Source organism: Ambystoma mexicanum, chromosome 13 (assembly GCF_040938575.1).
Source record: "Ambystoma mexicanum isolate Mex_15411 chromosome 13, UKY_AmexF1_1, whole genome shotgun sequence".
In the NCBI taxonomy this organism is placed as follows: Eukaryota; Metazoa; Chordata; class Amphibia; order Caudata; family Ambystomatidae; genus Ambystoma; species Ambystoma mexicanum.
In genome coordinates, this window is record NC_090938.1 from 108,002,465 (window position 1) to 108,026,393 (window position 23,929).

General features: G+C 45.0%; 1 protein-coding gene across 4 annotated transcripts in view; it reads right to left on the reverse strand.

Annotated features, from left to right (window-relative positions):
• DENND2C (DENN domain containing 2C) overlaps positions 1–23,929 on the reverse strand; it is a 463,255-nt gene that overhangs the window by 115,667 nt on the left and 323,659 nt on the right. For all 4 annotated transcript variants that reach the window (XM_069633399.1, XM_069633400.1, XM_069633398.1 and 1 more), the window contains one exon: positions 1,074–1,118. In XM_069633399.1, the coding sequence (XP_069489500.1) occupies positions 1,074–1,118 (45 nt within the window). The remainder of the gene's footprint in view (positions 1–1,073; positions 1,119–23,929) is intronic.

The following is a 23,929-nucleotide window of genomic DNA, read 5'->3' on the forward strand; positions in this document are numbered from 1 at the left end:
AAGTGCCAGCCCATTGCGAGGCGTGTGACTAAACTTGTATGCAAAGAGAAAACGAAGATATAAGCCTTCTCTTGTGACAGCACAGCCTACTGCATGCCACCATGTATCGAGTACGAGCACCACCGAGCACCACTAATCGAGACCGCTCCAACCTTCCTGCAGTCCAGGAAGGAACTCAAGACCCTGCTCCTCATCAAGTACCTAGTGGTCACTTTCCATCTGCTACTCCTTGGCATGTACCACCCTTGCAGTAAGTGATATCCAAGCTACTGTAACCTGTGACCTCCCCTCCCCGCTGATCTCTGTTAACTCCAAATGACTTGTAAATCGTCTATTGCTTTCTACATAAACTATATGCGCTATATAAACCCACAAACAAATAAGCTGGTGAGAGGGAATGGGTAGATGGGTTTGCTTGATTTGAGGGGCTAATGAGACAGATGGGAAATAGGTTGCGATGGCCAATTTGATAATGATGTCACATTCGGCGAGAACACAGTTGGGATGAGACGTGGGTGCATAGTTACTGTGTGGGAATCCCCACCAGCTACTCACTAGGTGTCGAGAGCGGAAACCAGTTACAGTGACAGAGTGATGCTTGAACCAGCATTTTACAATTTTGGTGTGTTCACAAGTCCCTTAACCAAGACAGAGGGCATTCAAAACACTGGGACTCTTTAAAATGATTTTGTTAAAAAAAGGGCTATTAGAAATAAGTTATCATTAGTCAAGACACTCATTTGCTTAAAGACAACCAGAGTGGAAAAAGTGTTTTTTTTAAAGTAGAAGTTATCAAAAAGTAGACGAGAGCCACACACCAATGTCTATGTAATACAGGATCAGACAGAGGAAAATGCAATCGGCCAAGACAGCCGTAATACATATGAGCCTGATTTTCAACAAATACAACATGTACATTATAAATGTTTTCAGAGACTATACATCACATTTGTATGCATCTATTTAGAATTTTTGCATAACATTGATCAAAATTCATACACAGAAATAAATTAAGCGAAAGCACTCTTCTTGATGAGGATTCACGGGGATTGAGCGGCAAATCAATGACTTACTTTTTTGTCGATCCTCTGTGTCGCTTTCAACGTCACTTGCTTCACCTGAAACCATACAAGTGCGTTTGATCAGCGCATGGAATGAACACATTGAAATCACCAGCACGGTTACTGCAGAAGTGGCAACACTGGGCGCTCATCATGGCTGTCACTTTCCATTGTTGAGGTTATTACAGCAGATTGAGCGCCACAGTCCCGATTGTTCAAAGACATTTGTCAGCTAGAAGGGGTGGTGGCTGGGAGGGCAGAGTCTGGGAGGATCAGGAGACGGACGAGTACTGCGCTGAGGCGTGGGTGGCCCCTTCTGTATACTGAAACATACTCTAGTCCCAACTTCATGGAGTGCCTGACCCCACTGTGCCATTTGTGTTCATTGCTGTTTTTGACCTGGAGGATGCGGTTATTGTAATTGTAGTTCAGTGGAGGAGATGTAGATATGTAGTTATTGGATATCCCGAAGGGAACTGACTATTATCAAAGAGAAAAATATCTATTAATCCTATATTCATAAAATCATCTTTTCCTTGCTCTCTCTATCGCCCTCTCTCATTTACACACTCGTCCCATCCTGCATCTTGTGTGTTCGTTCTTTCTAGCTCCCTCTTTTTCCATTCACCTCTAACTGTACCTCTCCCATGCTTTATCTTTTTTTCTCTTTCTGTCCCACTCTATTTCTCCCTCTCTCTCTCATTCTTTTCCTCTCGCACTCATTGGGCCTCATTACGACCCTGGCGCTAACCGTGCCCTTATTAAGGGCACGGCTGCCACCGGTAATGATTTTTTACCGGAGCCCAGAAAAGGGCAATAACCGGGTCATGCCGACCTTGGAGGACCCGGTAATTGCCCTTTTCTGGGCTCTGGCAAAAAATTAATCCCCATCCCCATTGAGCCCCATAGGGGAGGGTGCTAATAAAGGGCCCATTGATGAGGGGCCCGTTGTTGGCATCCTGGCTTGCTAGCGAGTCCCGCTAAAGATGCCTGGCTGGCCAGGCATCCCGAGCAGGACCCACAGCAGACCTCGTAATGAGGCGGCCCGGAATGAACGGTGCCGGTCCCTTACTGGCACCGTTCATTCCGTGGCCGCCAGGGTCCTAATGAGGCCCATTATCTCTGCATTGGTTCTCTCTCTTGGTTTAGCTGTTACAGGTGTCCAGTTACTTGTAGCAGGTTTATGGTAAATTAAATGTTCAGCCATTTATAGAAACGCATCTAACCGGTTTCTATGCTTTCCCAGGATAGGAGTAGTAATCAGAAATTGGGTTGCCCAGTCCACAGTGGTAGTGCGGGCAGTAATATAGTCATCAACACAGAAAGTCTACCACTGGGGAAAATAGCATAGAGACAGATTCTGAGTTTAATCTGTATTCCCCGGGTAAAGCTAACTTAATTTTGTTATTCCATCATTAGTGGTCTGCTCGTCTGCACTTGTAGCAACCATATAAGGGTATAATGTGGTTTATGGAGAAAAACAATAAGAGTAGGTGGTGACAGATATTAAAGTACTCCTCATGGAAGGTTTCTGATGCGTGAAATTTAGCCAGTGTTCTAAATATTGACTTTTATATATACACTGAGGGCCTCATTCCGAGTTGAGCGGTAAGGGTTAACGGTCACCGGTAAGGAGACTGGTGCTGTTAAACCCTTACCGCCCAATTCGGAGGTCCCTTAGTGGGAGCAGTAAAGAACGTGTGGTCTGACCACACGTCCTTTACGGGTCCGCTAAGGGACCAGGGCGCTAATAACAGGCATGCTATTCACGGGCCCGTAATTAGCGCCTTCCCCATTCCATTGAGCCCTGTGGGGGCTCAAATGGGAATGCAGAATGGTTGGTTGAATGGAGACTTACCCGGTCCGCACAGGTCGGAATGTCCCAGTAAGTCCCCATTCAAGCAGACTGGACCCGGACCCGGTATTGGAGGCAGCCATGGTGCTAGTAGCACCATGGCTGCCTCCAATCTCGGAATGACCCCCTGAGTTTTGAAGTCACGTGGATACAAATAATTTTAATAGAAGACAAACAAACGTGATATCAAATAGTCCACACACGTGTACAAAGTGAGAGTGGTGTATTTGAGTTGTGAATAAAATAAATGATACAGGTGAGTACATATGCAATTAAATGGATTTAAATTGTAAATAAGGTACAGTACAAATAACACAGGTTTACTTCAGTCTGGAAAGGGGGCAAGAGTAAACACAAACACACAAAGTTGCCTCCAAAGAATCGCTAGCAATGAGTGTTGGAGTGTCTTGGATAGAAATGAAGCGAGAGGGAAAGAAGAATGGATGGAACATTAAAATGGAAGGATTTGGACAATTACAAATAGTTGAAGACCTAAACAAGCCCGTCCTGGGCCGTCTAATGGAGAAAGAATTGTTGCTATTGCTTACTATTTCATCTAGAGATATAATAGTTCATGGGGTCTGTTGTCTGCTGACGGGACTTTAGGAAGACGTGTCAGTGATTGGACAATTGCTGGTGGTTCCTTGGTAGGTATTCCGATTAGAGTCACGTTTGGGCAGTAGATTGTAGTGTGACTCGCCTTCCCAGGATAGGAGAACTGGCTCAGGGAGAAACCATGCTGTTTCCCAAGAGCACACAATAAGCTGATTTGAGATGCTGGGATTAGGGTCTGGGTTTCCCATGTCAAAGGCTGATTATCTAAGCAATGTATCACACTTCCTTTCTAAGGAAAACCCTCCAGAACATCGTGTGCATGGGATGTTTTATCATATGCAATCTGCACCATGTATTTGCATCTATTCATAGCTTTTCAGCCCACAGGAGTGTGCATTCTGGGACTTGTAGTTTTGCTTTCCTATTATAAGACCGAGCCTATGAGACATGCATGCAAGTCATTGTTAGCGGGAAAGAAGTCAGGCCGGCTTGAGATGTCACCTATGTAGTCACCTATGTAATGGGGCCATTTGCCTGCTATGAAGCGATACGTCAAGGATCGTTTTGAACGCCCATTATTTATGTACAGCTCCTTTTTAAATCATGGAAAATTCAATCAGACTGTTTTGTGCTTGCAGGGGAGTTTGGGTTCCTTTTACAGTTGCCAATGGCCAGAGAGCAAAGCAGTGTGTTATCTAAAGTACATGCATGAGCCAGGCTGAGCAAGGGTCAAGGATGAGGAAGAACAGCTGGTGTGGTTGTTGTGGGGGAAACGCAGGTGCAGGAGGGGTAGTGCCATCAGCATCATGGCACCTGATGAAGCCGAAGAACTAAATGTACGCATGCGCATGCAAAAGAGGGATTGGCGGTGCGGCGGGCTGCATACAGATATTCCATGTGGCGGTTGAGTTACAGAAATATCTGGACATGTGGAAAGGATGAGTGGGGCACTGGGAGCATGGTGTGAACCTAGGAGAGGCCTCTTTTCAGGCTCTTAGTGTGGACACATACGTGCTATTATATAAAGTACCTGGGTATGTAATCGTATGTCCCAGAAACATGTAGAGCGCCATGCTGGGCTAACTCAGCCTTCTCGGGGGAATCCCTGCTGCTGCAGTTACCTGATGTGTGTGCACATCAGAACGCTAGACCCTTGACATCCCATGTAAAGATGACCTGTCTGGTCAGGGCCACCTCGCATTCTCATATGAATGAGAATTGACCACCAACTGTATCCTTACACCAGGATCCACTTGTACATTCAAGGCATTCTTCGATGATCATGCATGCACAGTACCTTCCATTGGACTTAGTTGAAATGTTTGGACAGGTATAACCTGGATAGTAACTGTGAGTTCTGCCTCGTTACAGGAGGCGCACTTAAGGTTGGACCTGGTCCCCAACTCGGTCCCAGTGCAGTGCTCCCGACTAGCGCAATGGACTGAAAGGTGGCGTTGCGTGGCTTTGTGGAAATAGTGCAACCAATGCGAGGCAAATGGATGAAATGTGTCACAAAATCCTTTTCCCTTATAGTTCCCCCTTCAAGCTGAAATGCACACCTATGTAAGTAGGTGAAATATGCCACATAACACTTGGACTTGGAGAACGAAGTAAGAGATACTACTTCCCCTCCTCGCCATGCCTACTATATGTGCCAGGATGGTGCTACATACTAAATGCTTCACTCCTCGGACGCTCAAAGGGTCTGTCTCGTAACCTTCATAGCCATGCCCTGTGTCACCTCTCCTATATCATTACCCCCTGCCCTCCGCCCCTAAGGCACACATTCTGGTGGCACTCTGACAGCACTTCCACAGCTCCACTGCTGAGACTGCCAGTCTTATCCTGCTCAACATCTGTACAACCCATCCCGCCACACCTACCACTCCAGCAGAACGCTCTTTGCCACACTCATTAAGAGAGGCCGATTACTACTCAGCCTCTCTTAATGGGACTCCTGCTCTACTCCTTTGCACTGCTCAATAAGCTATCAGAGTTTCTACCCATATTCAGCCACCCACAATCCCTGCCCACGTCTTACAGTGCCTTAATATGAGATAGCCATCCATGCCAAATCCTTCCCTCTTCAAATGCCTTCTTGAGCTTCTAATCCATCCATGTGCTAGCCTTCCCCCCCGCATATTCCTGCACAATCTATCTCCTAGCATCCAAGCACGCGCCTCCTCACACTCTGCGCTCTCCTCAACCTAATCCTCTCCCATCCAGCCTACCCTGTGCTGTCGCCCACTTTTGCTCCTTCGGCTTCCTGGGTTCCAATCGGTACTGTCAGAAATTGGGGACAATCTACCGTGAATGGCTTCAAGATCCCCCTCCTCTCCCTCCAGGGAGCCCCTCAGTTTTAGAGTTCTACTCCACCACTTCCAATGATCCCTTGTCACGGTCACCACTGGAATACATACGGGGATAAGTATGTGTACCTACTGTAATTGCTGAAGATGTATTTTAAGTCTTTTTTCTCATTTCCCCATTTTCTGTTTCCAGTACCTTCTATGCCACCATTCGGTTTCATGTATTTCCTACCTTACCATGACTATCTCATTGTTTGGAAAGTACCTACCGTTGGCACCGCGCTGCCACCAATATGCCCTTTTTACACTGTTTCTTGTAATGCAATCTTCATTTTCAATAAATATACTTGTATTTGTATTTTTTGTATTTTTATTGTTTTATATAGAGCCTTAATCCAAGGCGCTTTTCAGGAAACAACAAGTAACACATCAAACATGGAAGAGTAGAAGCAAAACAGTAAACATGAATCAAACCATAAAATCAGTATTTAGAACAATTTGCAAGTAAGAATAGAGAGGAGAGGAGGGGGATAGAAGAGGAGAGGGAGAGAGTAATGAGTGAAGTGAGCAACAAAAGAGAGGAGTTTATAGGAGATAAGGGGACAGATAAAGATAAGAAGAACAGAGAGGATAATAGAAGGAGGGAGGGAATAGAGAGAGGGGGAAGGTATCTGGGAGGGGAGTGAAGAAGTTCTTTCAGTGAGGAGCGGAAAGAGGAATAGGTGGGTGAAGAGCGGATAGGGAGAGGTAGGGAGTTCCAGTGTAAGGGGGCAAGAAGCTGAAAGGAGCGGAAACGAGAAGAGGCCTATGGTGGTGGGGGAACAGAAAGTAAGAAGAGATCAGCAGAACGTTGGGAGTGAGAGGGGGAATAGAATTAGAGGAGAGAAGAGAGGTAAGGAGGAGCAAGGTCATGAAGAGATTTAAAGACAAGACAAAGGAAGTGAAATTCAAGCTGGGAGTGGAAAGGAAGCCATCCTAGGTAAGAAAGTGAGTTGGAAATAGAGTCATGAGAAGAGAGTAGACAGAGGGTACGTATGGCAGATTGATAAAGGGATTTGAGGGGGGCAAGATGGGAAGCGGGAAGACTGAAGAAGAGAGAAGAACAATAGAAAAGGCCAGAGAAGATGAGGGAGGAAATGAAGAGGTTGGTAGCACGGAAGGTGAGAGAGGGACGGACTTTACGGATGTTGAAGAGATGATAGCGACATGCCCGAGCAGAGAGGGAGATATGATGAGAGAAGGAGAGGGAAGAGTCAAAGTATATACCTGTATTACGAGCATGGTTGGAGATTGGAAGATTAGAAGGGGGAAAATGGATGGTAGGAGGGGGAGATGGAGAGGGTAGGGAGTCGGAAGGAAAGAACAAGAATTCTGTCTTGTCAGTGTTAAGAGAGAGATAGTGAGATGACATCCAGTTTTTAATAGCAGTAAGGCAGGAAGAGAGGTTGAGATGTAAGTCAGAGGTGAAGGAGGAAAAGGCGAGGAACAGCTGGGTGTCATCGGCATAGACATGGTGAGAAATCCCAAAGGAGGAGATGATAGGGGCAAGGAGTGAGGTGTAAAGAGAGAATAAGAAGGGTCCGAGGACCGAGCCTTGGGGGACGCTTTAATATATACTATAGATACATCATTACAAGATCTGAAAGAGCTTAATTAAATATATCTTGGATTATTACAAGATGAACACATGTGGTACTTTGTGTTCTGATCAGAATATGATTAGTCTGGAAGATGATTTCAACAGAGTGAACAAAAGAAGCTTGAGAATGCAGTATGTGTGTTTTGGGGGTTTCCATATACATGTAAGTGTGGTGACAAACCATTTGACATGACCCAGCCATAAAATGACACGTAAACATGTGACACTCCGTTTAGGCATGTTGGACTCCACCTCCTCCAGCAGCAAGTAGGGGGACCCTCTGGCTGCAGGAGCATGATCTCTTTACCTTTGACATTTAATCATCTCTGGTGTTCTGCTTCTTGCAGAGCTTTTGAAATGATTCTATGCAAACGCGCAGGCCAACATTTTCCACGTGGCCAATCCGATGATTAACGGCCGAGCGTACTTTAATCTCGAGATCAGTTGGGAGGGCACGTAGGACTTTTTAAAGTGGAATAGTGGAAAACACGATGTGGCAACTTGCAGTGACATGCACTCATTCAGGAAAACACTGAGCGGCTCATTTTATGGTATATGGTAATTGCATGCCGGGGACCGCCAACATTAGCATTTACGTGTTGCTGGTACCCTGCATGCCATTTTAAACAATTACAAAGTGGTGTTAATTGTGATGAGTACATCAAGGCGAAATCATGTTTACTCTTCACTTTTACACTCCGTTTTGTCAAAAATCAAATGTCGCCTGCAAAGCTTTGTAGGCGGCGTTTTATAATATATTCGAGGGGAATCCACCTGCTAATTACACTATGTAAATACGAGGCGCATTCCACGGGAATCCACTGGTTTTACAGCTGCATGAAAATCTCATGCAGGCGTAAAACCGGGGTGCTCTTCCAAAACGGAGGAGGAACGCGAAGCAGAGATGCAAACTTTGCTTTGTTCCTCTGCAATACCTTGGAAAGGCATGAAAATGCCCTGGAGGGTAAAAGTAAGGTGTAGATGGCTGACGCCTAACGTTTGTACTCCCTAGCACTGAAAATGGCCCCATGAAAGTCTTTGCTTGCTGGACATGACATGGTCCTTTATTTTCCTAGAAACAGGAATGGGAGAGTAATGACCGACATTGTCTGCCAGGAAGCGACTTGTTCTGGTTGGCCACAGTCCGCAGGAGAAACAGGAATGGGAGAGTAATGACCGACATTGTCTGCCAGGAAGCGACTTGTTCTGGTTGGCCACAGTCCGCAGGAGAAACAGGAATGGGAGAGTAATGACCGACATTGTCTGCCAGGAAGCGACTTGTTCTGGTTGGCCACAGTCCGCAGGAGAAACAGGAATGGGAGAGTAATGACCGACATTGTCTGCCAGGAAGCGACTTGTTCTGGTTGGCCACAGTCCGCAGGAGAAACAGGAATGGGAGAGTAATGACCGACCTTGTCTGCCAGGAAGCGACTTGTTCTGGTTGGCCACAGTCCGCAGGAGAAACAGGAATGGGAGAGTAATGACCGACCTTGTCTGCCAGGAAGCGACTTGTTCTGGTTGGCCACAGTCCGCAGGAGTCGGCTGGGACACATCCAGTGTCTGAACTGCCTAAGCTAGATGCCCGAGTGATAGATACCCTGGCTACCTTAAGGATCAGCCGGTTGGCTGTCTACGTACGAATGACGTGGATGAGGCCCAATAAAGGGCTGATGGGATGGTGAAATGGACTTGGGATGTGAAGGAATGCTGAGGGAGGCCACATTCCCTCTTAGTTGACGTGGACCTAAAGGTGTCAAGCATTGATGTTTGCAACCGTTCAAGACATTCCAACAGAAATCAGGTGGCAAGGCCAACGAAGAGGCACGTGGGATGGTCCACCATGTTCTAGACAGTAGAAAGTTCCAAATAATTACCATTAATGGTACGATCTCATTTCAGGTGCCAAGGCCAACGAAGGGGAACGTGGGACGGTCCACCACGTTGTAGACAGTAGAAAGTTCCAAATAATTACCGTTAATGGTACGATCTCATTTGCTGTTTCTGGCACGGAGTACCACATGCCTCGCAGGGTTGTTTTCTTTCCACACAAGACCCCAAAGCAGAATATGTAAGATGCAAAATAATGTGTGAGTCTTAATGATAGTTCCACAGTTAAGTTGCCAGTTTGACACAGTTTCCCTGCGTTTAGGCAACCTGAAATAAGGTTTTACAGAGTCTAGGGGGCGAGGGGGTTTGTAATATTGGGGACATTACAGTTTTTTGCATTTTATCCATAAAGGAGGGGTTAATGAAATTAGTTTTTGTTTTCATAACAGGTTGGGGACCGTTAATACATTGTACAGCAATCACTTCAAAGGGGATTTAGCATTTCGGTTCTTGTCTTGCTAGAATTTTATTTTGCCCTAACACCATCACTAACCTTAAAGCGAATGCAAACTGGCGCCATTGTTATGATACTCAACGTTTCAGATCAATTTCATATTCCCTCAAGTCGAACAGCAAGATAAACTTTTCAAAGTGGCAAAAAAAGGACTTCTTTTCCTTTTCAATGATGTTGTGGCCGCGGAGTCTGAACTGGAAAAATGATGCTGTACCGAAGCACTCTCTGAACCTAAACTGCTGGTAGTCTTGAATCACTGTGAGAAATAACATTTTGGCATCAATGACTGAGGTGATTGGCCTGCAGGTTTTTAATCTCTGTGAGGCGATTGGCCTGCAGGATTTCAATCTCTATGAGGCAACTGGCCTGCAGGATTTTAATCTCTATGAGGCGACTGGCCTGCAGGATTTTAATCTCTATGAGGCAACTGGCCTGCAGGATTTTAATCTCTGTAAGGCAACTGGCCTGCAGGATTTTAATCCCTGTGAGGCAACTGGCCTGCAGGATATTAATCTCTGTGAGGCGATTGGCCTGCAGGATTTTAATCCCTGTGAGGCAACTGGGCTGCAGGATTTTAATCTCTATGAGGCGAATGATCTGCAGGATTTTAATCTCTGTGAGGCGACTGGCCTGCAGGATTTTAATCTCTTTGAGGCGACTGGACTGAAGGATTTTAATCTCAATGAGGCGAATGGCCTGCAGGATTTTAATCTCTATGTGGCGAGAGGCCTAAAGGATTTTGAATCTGCCTCTCGTTATTTTGGAAACCTCTGAACGCTTAAGACATGGCATACATCTGAAACCCTCTCCATGAAAGCCTCATAGTCAATGTCAACACAGATATTCATTCTGCATGTATGTGTTTACTTTATTTACCACAAGTCACACACGCGTCAAGATAAGCGTCTGTACGTTGACTCTTTGTTGCTTGAGTGAATTTCAATATCAATGTAATATTGGTACAAAGCAGGGATCAGTGGAGTAACTTTGCTGAAAATGTTGGGGGGGGGGAATGGCATCTAAATGGAGGGGCCCCCTGCCAAACGAGTGGGACAAAAAGAGGTGCCACAAAAGTTGGGGAGGGACAAACACCCTTGTCCGCCCTAAACTTACGCCCCTGGCAGGGATGCATATTGAACCCAACACCTTTTAACTTGTATCTGTCCGATCTGGGTGATATTCTACCTGATTCCACTAATATTCCACCGCAATCAGATCATCACATTTTGCAATTGCTCGGCTAGGGGCCTCCAAAAGTCACTTACCTTTTTAAGTGAATATGTGACCTTCAATGGTTTAAAAATAAACACTAATAAAAACACAATTGTGATCTTTAGGCCCAAGGGAATCATTCCTAGGACGTACCTAAACTGTTACATAAAGAATGAAACGGTCGAAGCGGTGCATATAATAGCTAGGAATACAATACGAAAATGTACAGCTCAAAGTCGCACAGCATATTGGAGCAATTTGTCTCTTTGCTCGAAGATACGGTGGTCTCACCATTAAGGCTATCATCAAAATATACACTGCCAAGGTCATTCCTATAGTAATCTATAGAGCAGAAATATGGTCACATAAGTTCCTTATAAAATTAGGGCTGTTACAGCATACCTGCTTGGAGGCTCTCTTGCGTTTTGCCCAAAAATACTCCAATCGAGTATATACATCTATTTTATTTATTTACATTTTTATATACAGCGCCACATGCCCGCAGGCCTCAGAGCGCACACAAAACAGAACAAGACAAACTCAACTAGTTAAAACAGAAGGTCCGGGTCAGAAATAAGTAAAAGAGTGGCAGCATACGGTAGAAGTCGGGAAGAGTACTTAGTCAGGCGGGTGATTGAAGAGTAAGGTCTTTAGCCCTCTTTTGAAGTCAACAGTCATAGTGGTTCTAAGGGCTATTGGAAGTAAGTTCCATGCAGTAGGGCTCAGTGCATCAAAGCTAAGGCCACCTGCTTTGGCCAGTCTGAACCGAGGCTGCACAAGTCTAAGTTGGTTCTTAGATCGAAGGGTACGCAATGGAGTGTAATGCTGAAGACGGTCAGAGAGGTATTTGGGAGCAGTATTGAGGATGCACTTATGGGTCAGTGTAAGGAGCTTGTGCGTCACTCTATGCTTGACGGGGAGCCAGTGTAAATCCTGTCTTGCAGTTTTGATGTGTGCTCTTTTAGAAAGACCAGCAATGGCATGGACTGCACCGTTCTGGGCGACCTGTAGGGTGGAGAAGATAGTCTAAGAGCAACCACTCAAAAGGCTATTGCAATAATCCAGGCGAGAGTTAACGAGAGCAGTGGCCAGGATGGCGGCATTCTCGTGAGACACAAAAGTATGGATATTGCCAAGCAGTTTATTACGAATTGTTCGTTTTACAACTGTTCGAATTACAATTGACCTTTTCACAATTGACCGAATTGTGAAGGTCAATTGTAACATATATGTGGGGGGAAACCTCCCATAACCCCCCACCTAACGCCAAACATATGGTCAATTGTGAAAAGGTCAATTGTGACCCTTTAAATTCGGTCAATTGTTCATTCGAACAATTGTAAATGAACAATTTGGGTAATACCGTTTATTACCAGGGCAGCAGGATCTAGAATATAATAATATACTATCTCTCGATTGGAGGTATGATAATTTCACGTTGTCTTAACTGCCGCTGGAAGCATGTACATGCCTCAAAGTGTCATCATGCAAGCCATCCCTTCACGAAACACATTGATGCATGGTCGTGCCCTTGGTTCATGCACAGAGCATACTCTATTTGGGCTAGATATATGGCTAACTATAACGATGTAGCTACCTTTCAGAAGGCAAAGAGGCTCTGCCGTAAAATATTGTAAACCTATAATAAAGAACAAGCAATTATCGATCCTGCTACCAAAAAGAACAACAAGAAGCGACTCCGAAACATACTACCTGGGAAACCATATGATTTGGGAATGCATACAACTCGAATGTAATGTTATAACCACATTGGAAGTCATGGGGCCACGGAATAACGTCCCAATGTAAAATAGAATGTGTAGGTTGTGTGGTGATTTATGTCTCGAAAGCCATAAACATCTGCTGGTAGAAGGCCACTCATTGATACAATTAACCTATAGTTATTTGATGGCCCAAGGAATTAATATAATAACGTGTGAGCACCCACACGACACCTGGGACAGATTCATGAATGGCAATGATATTGGGTGCATTTATCATCTATGCGGCTGGGGCACAGATTCACTCATGTTCTGAAAGATCTTGAAAGATCAGTGAAAAACATCTTTACATCTTCTACTAATATGTATAAACGTGGAACTCTGTTGCTTTTATTTCACTTATTTAATTAGTAATTTAATGAACATGTAATAAGTAATTAAGTGATTGATTGTGATCGATTTTAATGGTACAGTGGGGATTCTTATATCAAAGTATTTGACTTGTCATTTTACTGTACTTGCATTAAAAGTCAATTTATTGACTACAAAAAAACAAATAATTTTTAAAAAACCTTCAATGTAATATATTAGATTTCTTCAAGGTGCTACATTGAAAGTACTCTCTTTGTCAATTTATGAAATTGAAATAAAGAGACGTAATGATATTAATCGTCATCAAATTGGCTCTAAATGCTGCCTACAGCTATCGTTACGGCCATCTCTAAAGGAAATCATCCCAACGTGAAGCAAAGCCTACTGTCTCTTTTCATCTCCTAGCCTATCACCCCATTTGATCCAACATTGCCACCATGCACCCTTGGATGGGATCCATTCCCGGAAATAGTCCAAACTGGGTTTAGTGGTACATAGCTGCCAACACCTTGAAAAACACTTCCCTTTAGCACGACACCAGAAACCCTGAACGTGGCACAGTCTCAGCGGGTGATTTCTGGCACCTGGTTCACCTGAGCTGTCATTTGCCAGCTGAACCTGGTTCTTGCATTTGCTCATCCTGTGTACTGACTAGTTTGTCCTTTGTCTGCTTCTATATGATTCTACCTGCTGTCAGGTCTTCCCTCTTTAATTGAGTGGTTTGTCAATGATTTCCTTTAAAATAAAACCATTGATATCATCAGCCCCATGTATCTGCCACTGAGAAATGTTACTAATGCTGCTTCATAAACGTACGCCATGCACTCTACTCATACTCTATAAAATCCTTGAGCACAATTTCATGCACATGACTATGACCATCAAAGCTCACCTTGGACCCACTCCCCTGGACTTTAAGTGGCAGTTTTCCATATCAGTCCCTAGACTAACTGCAGAAAGATATGTTGGGCTCTGGGCTTTTTGGTCCCATCCACAAAGCCTTTAATGAATTAGGTCCAGTGGCAAATAAAGTCATTCTATTCCCAGCTAGTAAGGTTAAAAACATACATGCTCTCCCTACGTCTTCTATAAATTGTTCGTTCCTACTGCTGATGGCGGTGTTTTGGCAGGATTTAAACATTATAATGTGCTTGATCCGCTGCAAACCCCCAGCTGAACACATCAGTCTTTATCTAGGGTTCACAATCTCCCGCGTGTCTCAAATCTAATAGAGATGACCTAACATGTGTGTCACATATCATGCTGCATGTCCTGTTCGATACTGAGAGGGCAATGAATGCATTCAGCATGCAGTTGAGGAATGCCCTCCTCACAGGTACTGAAGGGGTCCTTTGTACGATGAGTTGGGGTCACTTGAAGTTCTCATTACGTTGAATCGATTTGCTGCTTTCAGTTTCGGTGGACCAAGAAATATAGATGGCCACGCTAACATTCTGGGAGATTACTGAGCTGTGTTTTCATTCTTTCGATCAGTTGGACATCCCAAAAAGACAGAATGGGGCTTTCATATCTCGCCCTTAGGAAATGCTGCTCCCTTCTCTCCTCTTTTGTTCAATTCTTACATATTAACACTTGATGATGTTGGTTGTCAAAATCACAATTCACAATATATTGGGTGTTAACGAAGGGCTACCAATGATCTGGATAATCAAGCTACTGGGGTCATCTTTAAATGGCCACCGAGGTATTTTCCTTACCCAGTCTATTGGACCTTAAACTGTCTATACAAACATAATTGGACAGAGTAACAGCGGTGAAACTAGACCACAAACTGCCTTAGGGGGGGCTAGCTCTTCAAATGGTGGGCAAGAAGCCTCCTTACCCGACTATTTGGGAAGAGGCAAATGTACCTGTGAGGGGCATTTTCTGCAAAGGAATGTCTGTGGAAACTAGTGTCAAGTTTTTAAAGTACATAAAACTACTGACACTACCCGGAATCATGACAGCATTGAAAGACAGAATGCAGATTTCTGTTGACATTTGCCAGCACGGAAAGGCTGTGGTTTAGTTCTAGTGTGTGGTTGGCTTGATCAACTGCTAGTTCATTGTGCATGTTTCTCTTGGTACTTGCAAGCGTGGAAAGGCTGTGGTTATGATATGATATGCTATGGCATTTGTAACGTAATGTTTGTGGTGTGTGGTTGGCTTTGCCAACTGCTAGTTCATTGTGCATGCCTCTCTATGTACTTCTCAGCATGGAAAGGCCGTGGTTGTGTGTGTGGTGTGTGGTTGGCTTTGTCAGCTGTTAGTTCATTGTGCATGCCTCTCTAGGTACTTGCCAGCATGGAATAGCTGTGGTTATGATATGATATGCTATGGCATTTGTAACGCGCCTATACACAAGTGTTTCAAGGCGCGACGAGGCAAGGGGGGGAAACAAAGGGAGACAGACAACGATCCTACTAGGCCAGGTGTCATTCAGATCGCGCAAGTGCAAGGGTAGAGGGGAAAGGGAGAAGTGCAAGGGGGAAAGGGAGAGGGGAAAGTGCATTACAGGGTCAATAGCATACAGGAATAACAAGGGCCAACTAGTGACAGTGCGAGTAAGTGCAGATAAGTGCTGGGAAGGGGGGGCTGTGGGATACAGACACAGTCCCGTAGTGCAGGGGGTGCCAGGGAGGCAGTGCAGGGGAGAGTGGCTGGGCCAAGGACCGAGAACGGCGAGTGGCCCAGTTGCAGATTCAGTGCAGTTCAGTGCAGGTTGTGTGTGTGGTTCGCTTTGTCAGGTGCTAGTTCATTGAGCATGCCCAGTTGCATTGGACTATAATCCCATTTAAGGTGGAATGTCTCCATGGATGGAGTGAAAATGGCAAAAGTTATGCTGCACACGACTGAACATCATGGCGTACCAGGGCATTGCAAAGATATTCACCCATTCTTCGGTGAGACGGAACTCTGAGTGGACGGCCCAAGCAACTCTGGAAGAACACCAATATTGGCTCTGCTGCACTCAGTCCACTACACTAGAATCCCTGGTGCACTGTCGAGCTGGTGAGGCTATATATCTATCGAATCAAGTGATGCGTGATTAAGGGGAGACTAATGTTACAAGAGCCCAATTCTAAGTGACGTCATCAGTGACCTCCAACGGAGATCATGAGGCAACACCATTATCTATCTATCTATCTATCTATCTATCTATCTATCTATCTATCTATCTATCTATCTATCTATCTATCTATCTATCTATCTAACTATTCGATTTTTATATTGCGCCATACAGCCATGGGTCTCAAAGCGCTAACAAGACAAGTACAACAAAAAATGAGTAAAAGTCATGACAGAAGGAAAAGTCATGGCAAGCTGGTGCATAGAAACTAGCCTGGCCCTAAATCAAACAGATGCGTCTTTAGCTGTTTTTTAAATTGCGCTGTTGATCCACAGCCCTGTAGGGCAGGAGGAAGCTGTTTCCAGAGATTCAGGCCTCTGTCATGGAAACTTGAGCCACCAAATCTCTTCAACAGAACTCAGGGTTGCTGTAGGAGGATGTCTTTATTAGGATGGACAGTTTATTGAAAGTGAACTCTGGAGATTCTGGCTGAGAGATAGTTAGGGGCTTTGCCTGTCAGGCAGCTATGGACTATCATAACACCTTTACATCTTTTGTCCCTAAAAACCATTGTCTGTCCTACTGGAAGGTTATTTTTTTAAGGCATCCAATTGTTGCCGTTATGGCACAGTGAGATTCATTTATTTGCTAAGCATTACACACTTCGGTTAAGGAGGGAAGCCAGGATTTTGACCAATTATGAAAATGACACAGCTGACCAATTACCCTCTGAGATTTCAGACTCTTCAGCGGTAGCCTCTATGGTAAAAGATGCCATAATGGCATAACGCCCCTCCCTTACATCTGAAAGCAGACACTTGAGGACTGCTGTGAAGATGACGTGTCGCTTGTCCCCTCGTACCCTTCCAAGCACTCCACTGACATGCAAGTTCTGATATCTCTTGACTTACCTAAGGCCGGACTTATCAATAATTGATTACATGATTTTATCTGTTTCACTCATAAAGTGTGTGCCTTTTCTTTAAAATGAAATTACATGTGACTCACTTTGACTGTCTAGCAAGCAGGCACAGATTCTACAGGTAATCGCAGCTGTGTGAGGCCTTCCAGTTGAAACCGGCCCATCGCGGTTTCAATTGCCTTAAATATTTATGCATCAGAAAGCACTGCTGCTGACAAAGAAATGTGTTACGGAAGTAATTGCTGGGTCTTTTTGTTAATGGTGCAGTCCCATACACCTTTTATCATCGGTTTTCAGTCCGGCTCAGGACAGCCCTGTTGGTGAGTGAGGCCAGTCAGAATTTCAGGCGAGGGATTTGAGGTGTGGGGGGGTATAGCCCCATTACCCCAGTGGTCGTTGCGTGCCTGCAGAGTACACAATTCTGAGCGAAGGTGCCTACTGGCACATGGGAGCTGTACATAAACTGCACAGGGGGCAGCAATATCAACTAGGACCAACATCTACCTTTCATTTCTACACACTTGGTGTCCTAAAACGCTTTTCTTAGCAGAGACCAGTTCTGTGGAGTTCCCACTCAGATCATTTTCATGGAATGATCTGATCATTGCTATATTGGTTTCTGAAAAATATCAGAGACTTAACTGTTTATAGAACCTTTGAGGATCTACTCCACTGTGATGTGTGAAGTTTACTGCACGATCTGTAAGCCCATTCATTATGTAATAGTACTTGACCATGCATTCTATCCTTAGTGACAACAAGGCCCAATGCCCCTTTACTGCCCGGGAAAGCTGGCAAGGGAGGAATCCGTATAAAAAAAACTAAAGGAAAAAGCGAATGGTAGATTTGTTCAAATTTCGCCTGTACGAAAATGACATACAGCCGAAAATGTCAAACAAATCTACCACACGGTACCATTGTAGTGAACAAGGGGAGCATGGTTTGCGGGGGTGTCCCCCGCACCCTTGTTCGTTACAATGGCATGGGTGTTGCAGGGGTGTCCCCTGCTACCTGAATAATAAAGTTAAAAAAAGAAAATTACAAAAAAAGAGGACCCTGCAACGTCGGTTCCCATCCAACGTAGGTGATGGGAACAGGTGTCGCAGGGAGGCAGGGAGTCGGCGGCACACAGTGAAGTGTGCTGCCAAAAGGGAAGTAAGGAGCTTAGGGGGAGCGGGTTGACAGAAATGTCCATGGGAGAAAAGAGTTTCGGTTTTGTTCGCATAACTACACCCTTTCGGTTATTTGATGGACATCCAGCAAGGAAGGGTAATATAGCTATTAGCACCCTGGCATGATATCTGAGGTGCAAAGAACATTTTTTGGGGCATGAGAAACAACACACGTGAACAGTGTTCCTAGTTTCTCGAACAAAAAAGAACTTGCAAGTAAGGATGGTGCCATTAAGGTGGAGAAGAGAAGTCCCACAGTCTCTTCCTCATTTCTGTGATGGCCTATGAGGGAAAGATGGGCGCTGATCGCAGCTGATATCCAGTACGCGGGCCTTAAAACCTTAACCTTCCCTCTTGTACGTCAGACTCCAAATCATGCGGACATATTTTTATGATCAGTGATTGTTTTGCCTTTCAATTCACCTCCCTTCCCTCTAGGTGGTTTTCTTGCAAAAGGCCAACCCACTGCTCATATCATAACTTACCCTGATTCTATGTGAAAATGTGCCAGGAAAATGTAGATATGTGAAAAATCAAAAGTAATTTTCAAAAATGTAGTCATTCAATACAAGCAATGCAGAGTGTGAAAATATTGCCAGTAATAAGGTCGCCAAAAAAGCTATTTTCAAACGCACAAAGGTACAAGGCTGCAACCCTAAATAGGATCCACACCTCTAACAAAACCTCCACAATCACCCTAACGCAATTTCTAAACCTTCCCAACTCCAATTACAACCCTTATCCTACCCTGATCTCTCACAGAACACACAACCCTTCAGCGCGCTAATGCATTTTAAAAAATATTAGTGAATGCTAAATAAACCGAAAATGAACAGTGAACCTTTCTCCAACCCCATCAACAGCTCGCCACAAATTACATAGCTCTTTCCCTAACCGAAGCCTTTGCTGTAGTACTAACCTTAATCTAACTGCAACTCTAACACTTACGCTAATGCTTATTTTACCCTAACCACTAGGTTTGTCCTAGCAGCTATCCTACGCCAACATCACCAGCCCGTTCGAACCTCTGTATCACTTTCTTTTTTATATATTTTTTATTGAGTTTTGCATAGTAAACATTACAACATGTCCCTCTTCCCCTCCTCCCCCTTTTCCCCCTCTTCTCACCTCCTTTCCCCAACATCCGCCAGAGATATAATTCCTCATGTACATCAGTCCTCAGTATTCTTTCACCATTGCTTAGATACTGTCCAGTGCTCTCAGTTTCTAAGGGCAACACTGCACTTTGAAGTCACTCTGGAGATATGACAGGACTTGTCCCCAGTCTTGCTTGAATGCATCCTGATCCCCCTACAAGATATAAGTCACTCATTCGAGGGCCGCAAAATTGCACTTTTTGGAGCAGTCAAATTCCTCAGGCCTGTCTCTGCTTTTCACTTCTGCTTTATAACTAACCACATACGTTAGCCTTGGGGTGTAGCCTGCAAAGGGTGTCCTATTCCCCCTAAACTATGTATATGTCATCTGCAGAAGTATCAGCATTGGGTGGCACCCCTTACCCTCTCAAAATGAGCAACAGAAAAATAGAATGCTGATGATCCGCGCTATGACAATATTCATCTATGTCCAAGTTTTATCTTTCAAAATGAAAAGTTTAAAACATTGCAGATGTGCCATCCAGTTTTAATGCTAGTGTCTGTCACAGCCGACACATGTTTCGACCTCTTGGTCATCCTCAAGGCAAATTCTTTGATAGGTCGCTTTCCCTACTGCTAATAATTGTTGTAACATTTTTTCCTGTATTGTCTTCTGCTTCCTGGAGCAAGATACCCACGGGTAGAATACACTACTATGCCTTATGTGAAGGAATAATATCACTCGGAAATAGATGTTTAAGCAAAGTGATAAACTGCACAGATAAGTGACAGGAAACAGAAGACAATACAGGAAAAACATTTACAACAATTATTAGCAGTAGGGAGAGCGACCTATCATAGAATTTGCCTTGAGGATGACCAAGAGGTCGAAACACGTGTCGGCTGTGATAGACGCAAGCATTAAAACTGGATGGCACATCTGCAATGTTTTAAACTTTTAATTTTGAAAGATAAAATTTGGACATAGATGAATATTGGCATAGCGCGGGTCATCAGAATTCTATTTTTCTTTCTATAACTAACCATGCTGCTAAGAGGAGAATGTTTGGTAAATATCTTGCTGTCTGGATTCCGGACGCCACATTGCACTCCATTGTGTATATCGCTTTGCTTGTGGCGAATTTCTCCCCAATTGTAACTATATTTCTTCCCACAAATGTTTGAGCACAAGGCACCCCCACCAAATGTGAGCCCAGTCCCCTCTTTCCTCACAACCTCATTTGGGAGAGATCTTGGGGTACATAACATGCTGTTTTTCCCGTGTATTGTGCCATTGCACCATAATTGTGTACCACATTTCTCTGAGTTGGATGGAGCGTGTTAATTTTGGTATATAGTCCCATGGGCACACTAACTTTTCCCTTGCTATAGCACTGCCCAATGAAGCTTCCCATCTTTTCATATAGGTCCACTGCACTTGAGTCGCGTTTTTGTTGATGAGCTTATCAAGTGCTGAAACAAGCTTCTTTGACCCTGATTGCGCTGTTATACATTTTCCAAAGGGGATCGGTTATCTACAATCTGTGCCCCTTAACATTTGGATCCGCTAAACAGTGCCTAATCTGGGAATATCTTAATCTCTCCCTTTCGTCTACGGAGATCACAAGGAGACACCATTGTGTCCATAAAAATCATTGTCTGTCCTGCGGTAATGTCTCAAAGGACAGGAGTTCCTGCCCCTGCATCATATCTGTCAATTTTTGGCATCCAGCTTTCTGCCACCGCTGTAAGGCTCCCTGTTCTTGACCCGGGGAGAATTGTGGGTTGTAGGATAGGGGTGTGAATTTTTGCGTGTTTCCATTTTAATTGCCATCCTTACTTCCACTTTGTTTGCTTTTTTATCCGAGTGTTTTTAACTATTCATGCTAGTAATTTTTATGTGTGTCTCATTCCTGTTCTTATTTAGTGATTGTACCTTGATTTTAGTATTGTAAGTTGTATTCATACTTTTATTGTTGAAATACTGATCTTACTTGCTCCTCCTCGGCACCGCATTCTTTTACTGACCCACGGTCTGCATCCCGCTTTCGGGTTTTAAAGCAGCCGTGACTCGTGCTTTCACTTAGCTCCTAAACTACACTACCCAGACCACATGGTGGATCTCACGCCGCATTTATTTGCATTGCAGGCGCGAGAGCGCCAGCGCGAGTCCACCAAGTGGTCTGTAGCAGTCCGTTGCGCTCCGGTGTCATCTGTGATATTCCACCCAGCGTAAGCCAGTATGAGTGCTGCACTTATTTCTGCCATAATCGAAAAAGCGAAAGCGGACTCTATGTTAAGAACCCGGCATATGATTAACATAGCAGACTGGGCTTGCTCCCGTCTTACTAAATGTCAAGACTTGATTGTCGCGAGGATTAAAGAAACCTCCGTCCCCAAGTACCGAACAGAGAATAATTAATGACTCGCTGTTCAGTCTTTGAGGCCACAGGTGGTAGTTAGGTACAGGAACGCAGGAGATCCCAGACAGCCATTGCAAAGGAACCAAGCAATTACATAAAGCATACAGTGATGCAAGAACTAGATGGCAGTCTAAAACAAGGATTGACAAGAAAGAACCTTAGGGCGAGGGAATGGAGGATTCTTGAAGAAAACCAAAGGAATGGGTGTGCGAACCCTGTACCCTCAGTGAAAGGGGGCAGCAAGATGAAGCAGCAGCAGCAGCCCTTTATGGATTCACTGGATGCCCAAGAAGGATGACTTGAAGTGAAGCAGCACTGTTTGGGGCAAGAGTTCTGTGTAGTCCAAAATCCAGGTAACCAAAACGTAGTGTCCAAAAAGCAGGATCCAGGAGAAGAAGTCCATTAAACAGATCCGAAGTCGAGCGTCCAATGTTATCAAGCCGTCGCCAAATCCAGAAGGAGAAAGAAGATGCAGTCCGGTAAGCGTGATCTGTGGTCCCTGGTTCGTGAAATCCGAGGAAACAGAGTATAGCTCCAGATGCCAAACAACATGAAAGAACAGCTGTGAAGCGCAGTGCAACCAATGTTCAGTCCTTTTAAAGTTGCTCAGTGTCACGTGATTGTTGTTTCCGTGTCACGTGACCGGCTGTGATGCGTGCACCCATGGTAACGCGAAGCCCCGCTCGGCTCGTTGTCCTACGCCAAGGTAGTTGCCACTGTAGGAAGGGGCTCAAGCCACGGGAACAATGCTGCCCCTGCTGCGTTCAGGCTGTTAGAGAGCGCACGCTCGCCCGTGAACGAGCTGAGGTGACCTTCACTTGCTGCCGGGAGGTATGTGATCGTGCAGGAATGGTTGGGGAGAATGTGCGCAGAGGTGGGGCATGCTGGGACTTTGAGTGCGGGGAACTGAGGGGCGTGACAGGACACCCCCGCAAAGGCCCACGACCCCATGGGCAGGATGGATTGTCCCGATGGAATCGAGAAACGAGGGGGGGGTGTACACCTGATTAGCAAACACCCATGACCTTTCCTGCGGGCCATATCCCAACCAGTCTACCAGATATTGTAAACAGCCTCTACTGAAACGAGATCTCAGGATGGCACTGATCTCGTATTCATCAGGGGAACCCAAAGAAACAGGAGAGGGTGGCAAGACAATGTGTGCAGAGACAGGGCAAGGCTTGAGCAGAGAAGCATGGAAAACCGGGTGGATGCGCCAATCTGAAGGAATCGAAAGGCGGAAAGCCACCGGGTTTACAATCTTGGTAATCCTGTAGGGCCCCACGAACCTAGGAAGTAGTTTGCGACAGCCAGGCAGATGGAGGTGACGAGTGTAAAGCCACACTCTGTCCCTGAGAACATAGGAAGGGGCAGGAGCACGTTTTTTATCTGCAACATTTTTCATTATAGCCTGTGCTTCACGGAGATGGATAAGGGTTTGAGCATGGATCTGGGACAGATCACGGGAGCAAGCAGTGGCCGCTGGAGTACATGACAAAACATTGTCAGAAAAAGGAAGCGTGCAGGGATGATGGCCATAGAGCGAAAAGAAAGGAGAAAACCCAGTGGAGGAGTTAGGGGCGATATTGTAGGCAAATTCAGCAAGGTGTAGCATACGTACCATGACTGTTGGTGGTGTTATGAAATGCAACGCAAGTATTGTTCCAGTGCCTGGTTGACCCTCTCGGTTTGGCCGTCCGTCTCCGGATGGTATGAGGAGGAGAACCGGACGTCCATGCCAAGCAGCTTGGTGAGGGCCCGCCAAAACCTCGGAGATGAGAACTGAGGGTAGCCCGAATAAACAGAAAACAGACCTGAAAAACAATCTGGCCAGAGTGGGTGCTGATGGAATACCCGAGCAGGGAATAAAGCGGCCCATCTTGGTAAACAAGTCCACAACAACCCTGATCGTGTCAAACCCCTGTGTGCGAGGAAGATTGGTAATAAAGTTCATGATGACTGTGTGCCACGGTTTAGGTGGTATGGACATGGGTTGCAGTAATCCCAAGGGGCGTCCTTTTCTGGTTTTACACTGGGCGCACACCGAGCAGGTGTTTACATAGGTGTTGTAATCTTTTTGCATTGTAGGCCACCATCACCACCGTTTGAGCAACATTAGGGTACGTTTCTGCCTGGGGTAACCATTAATGGGAGCATCATGGGACCATTCTAATGCTTGT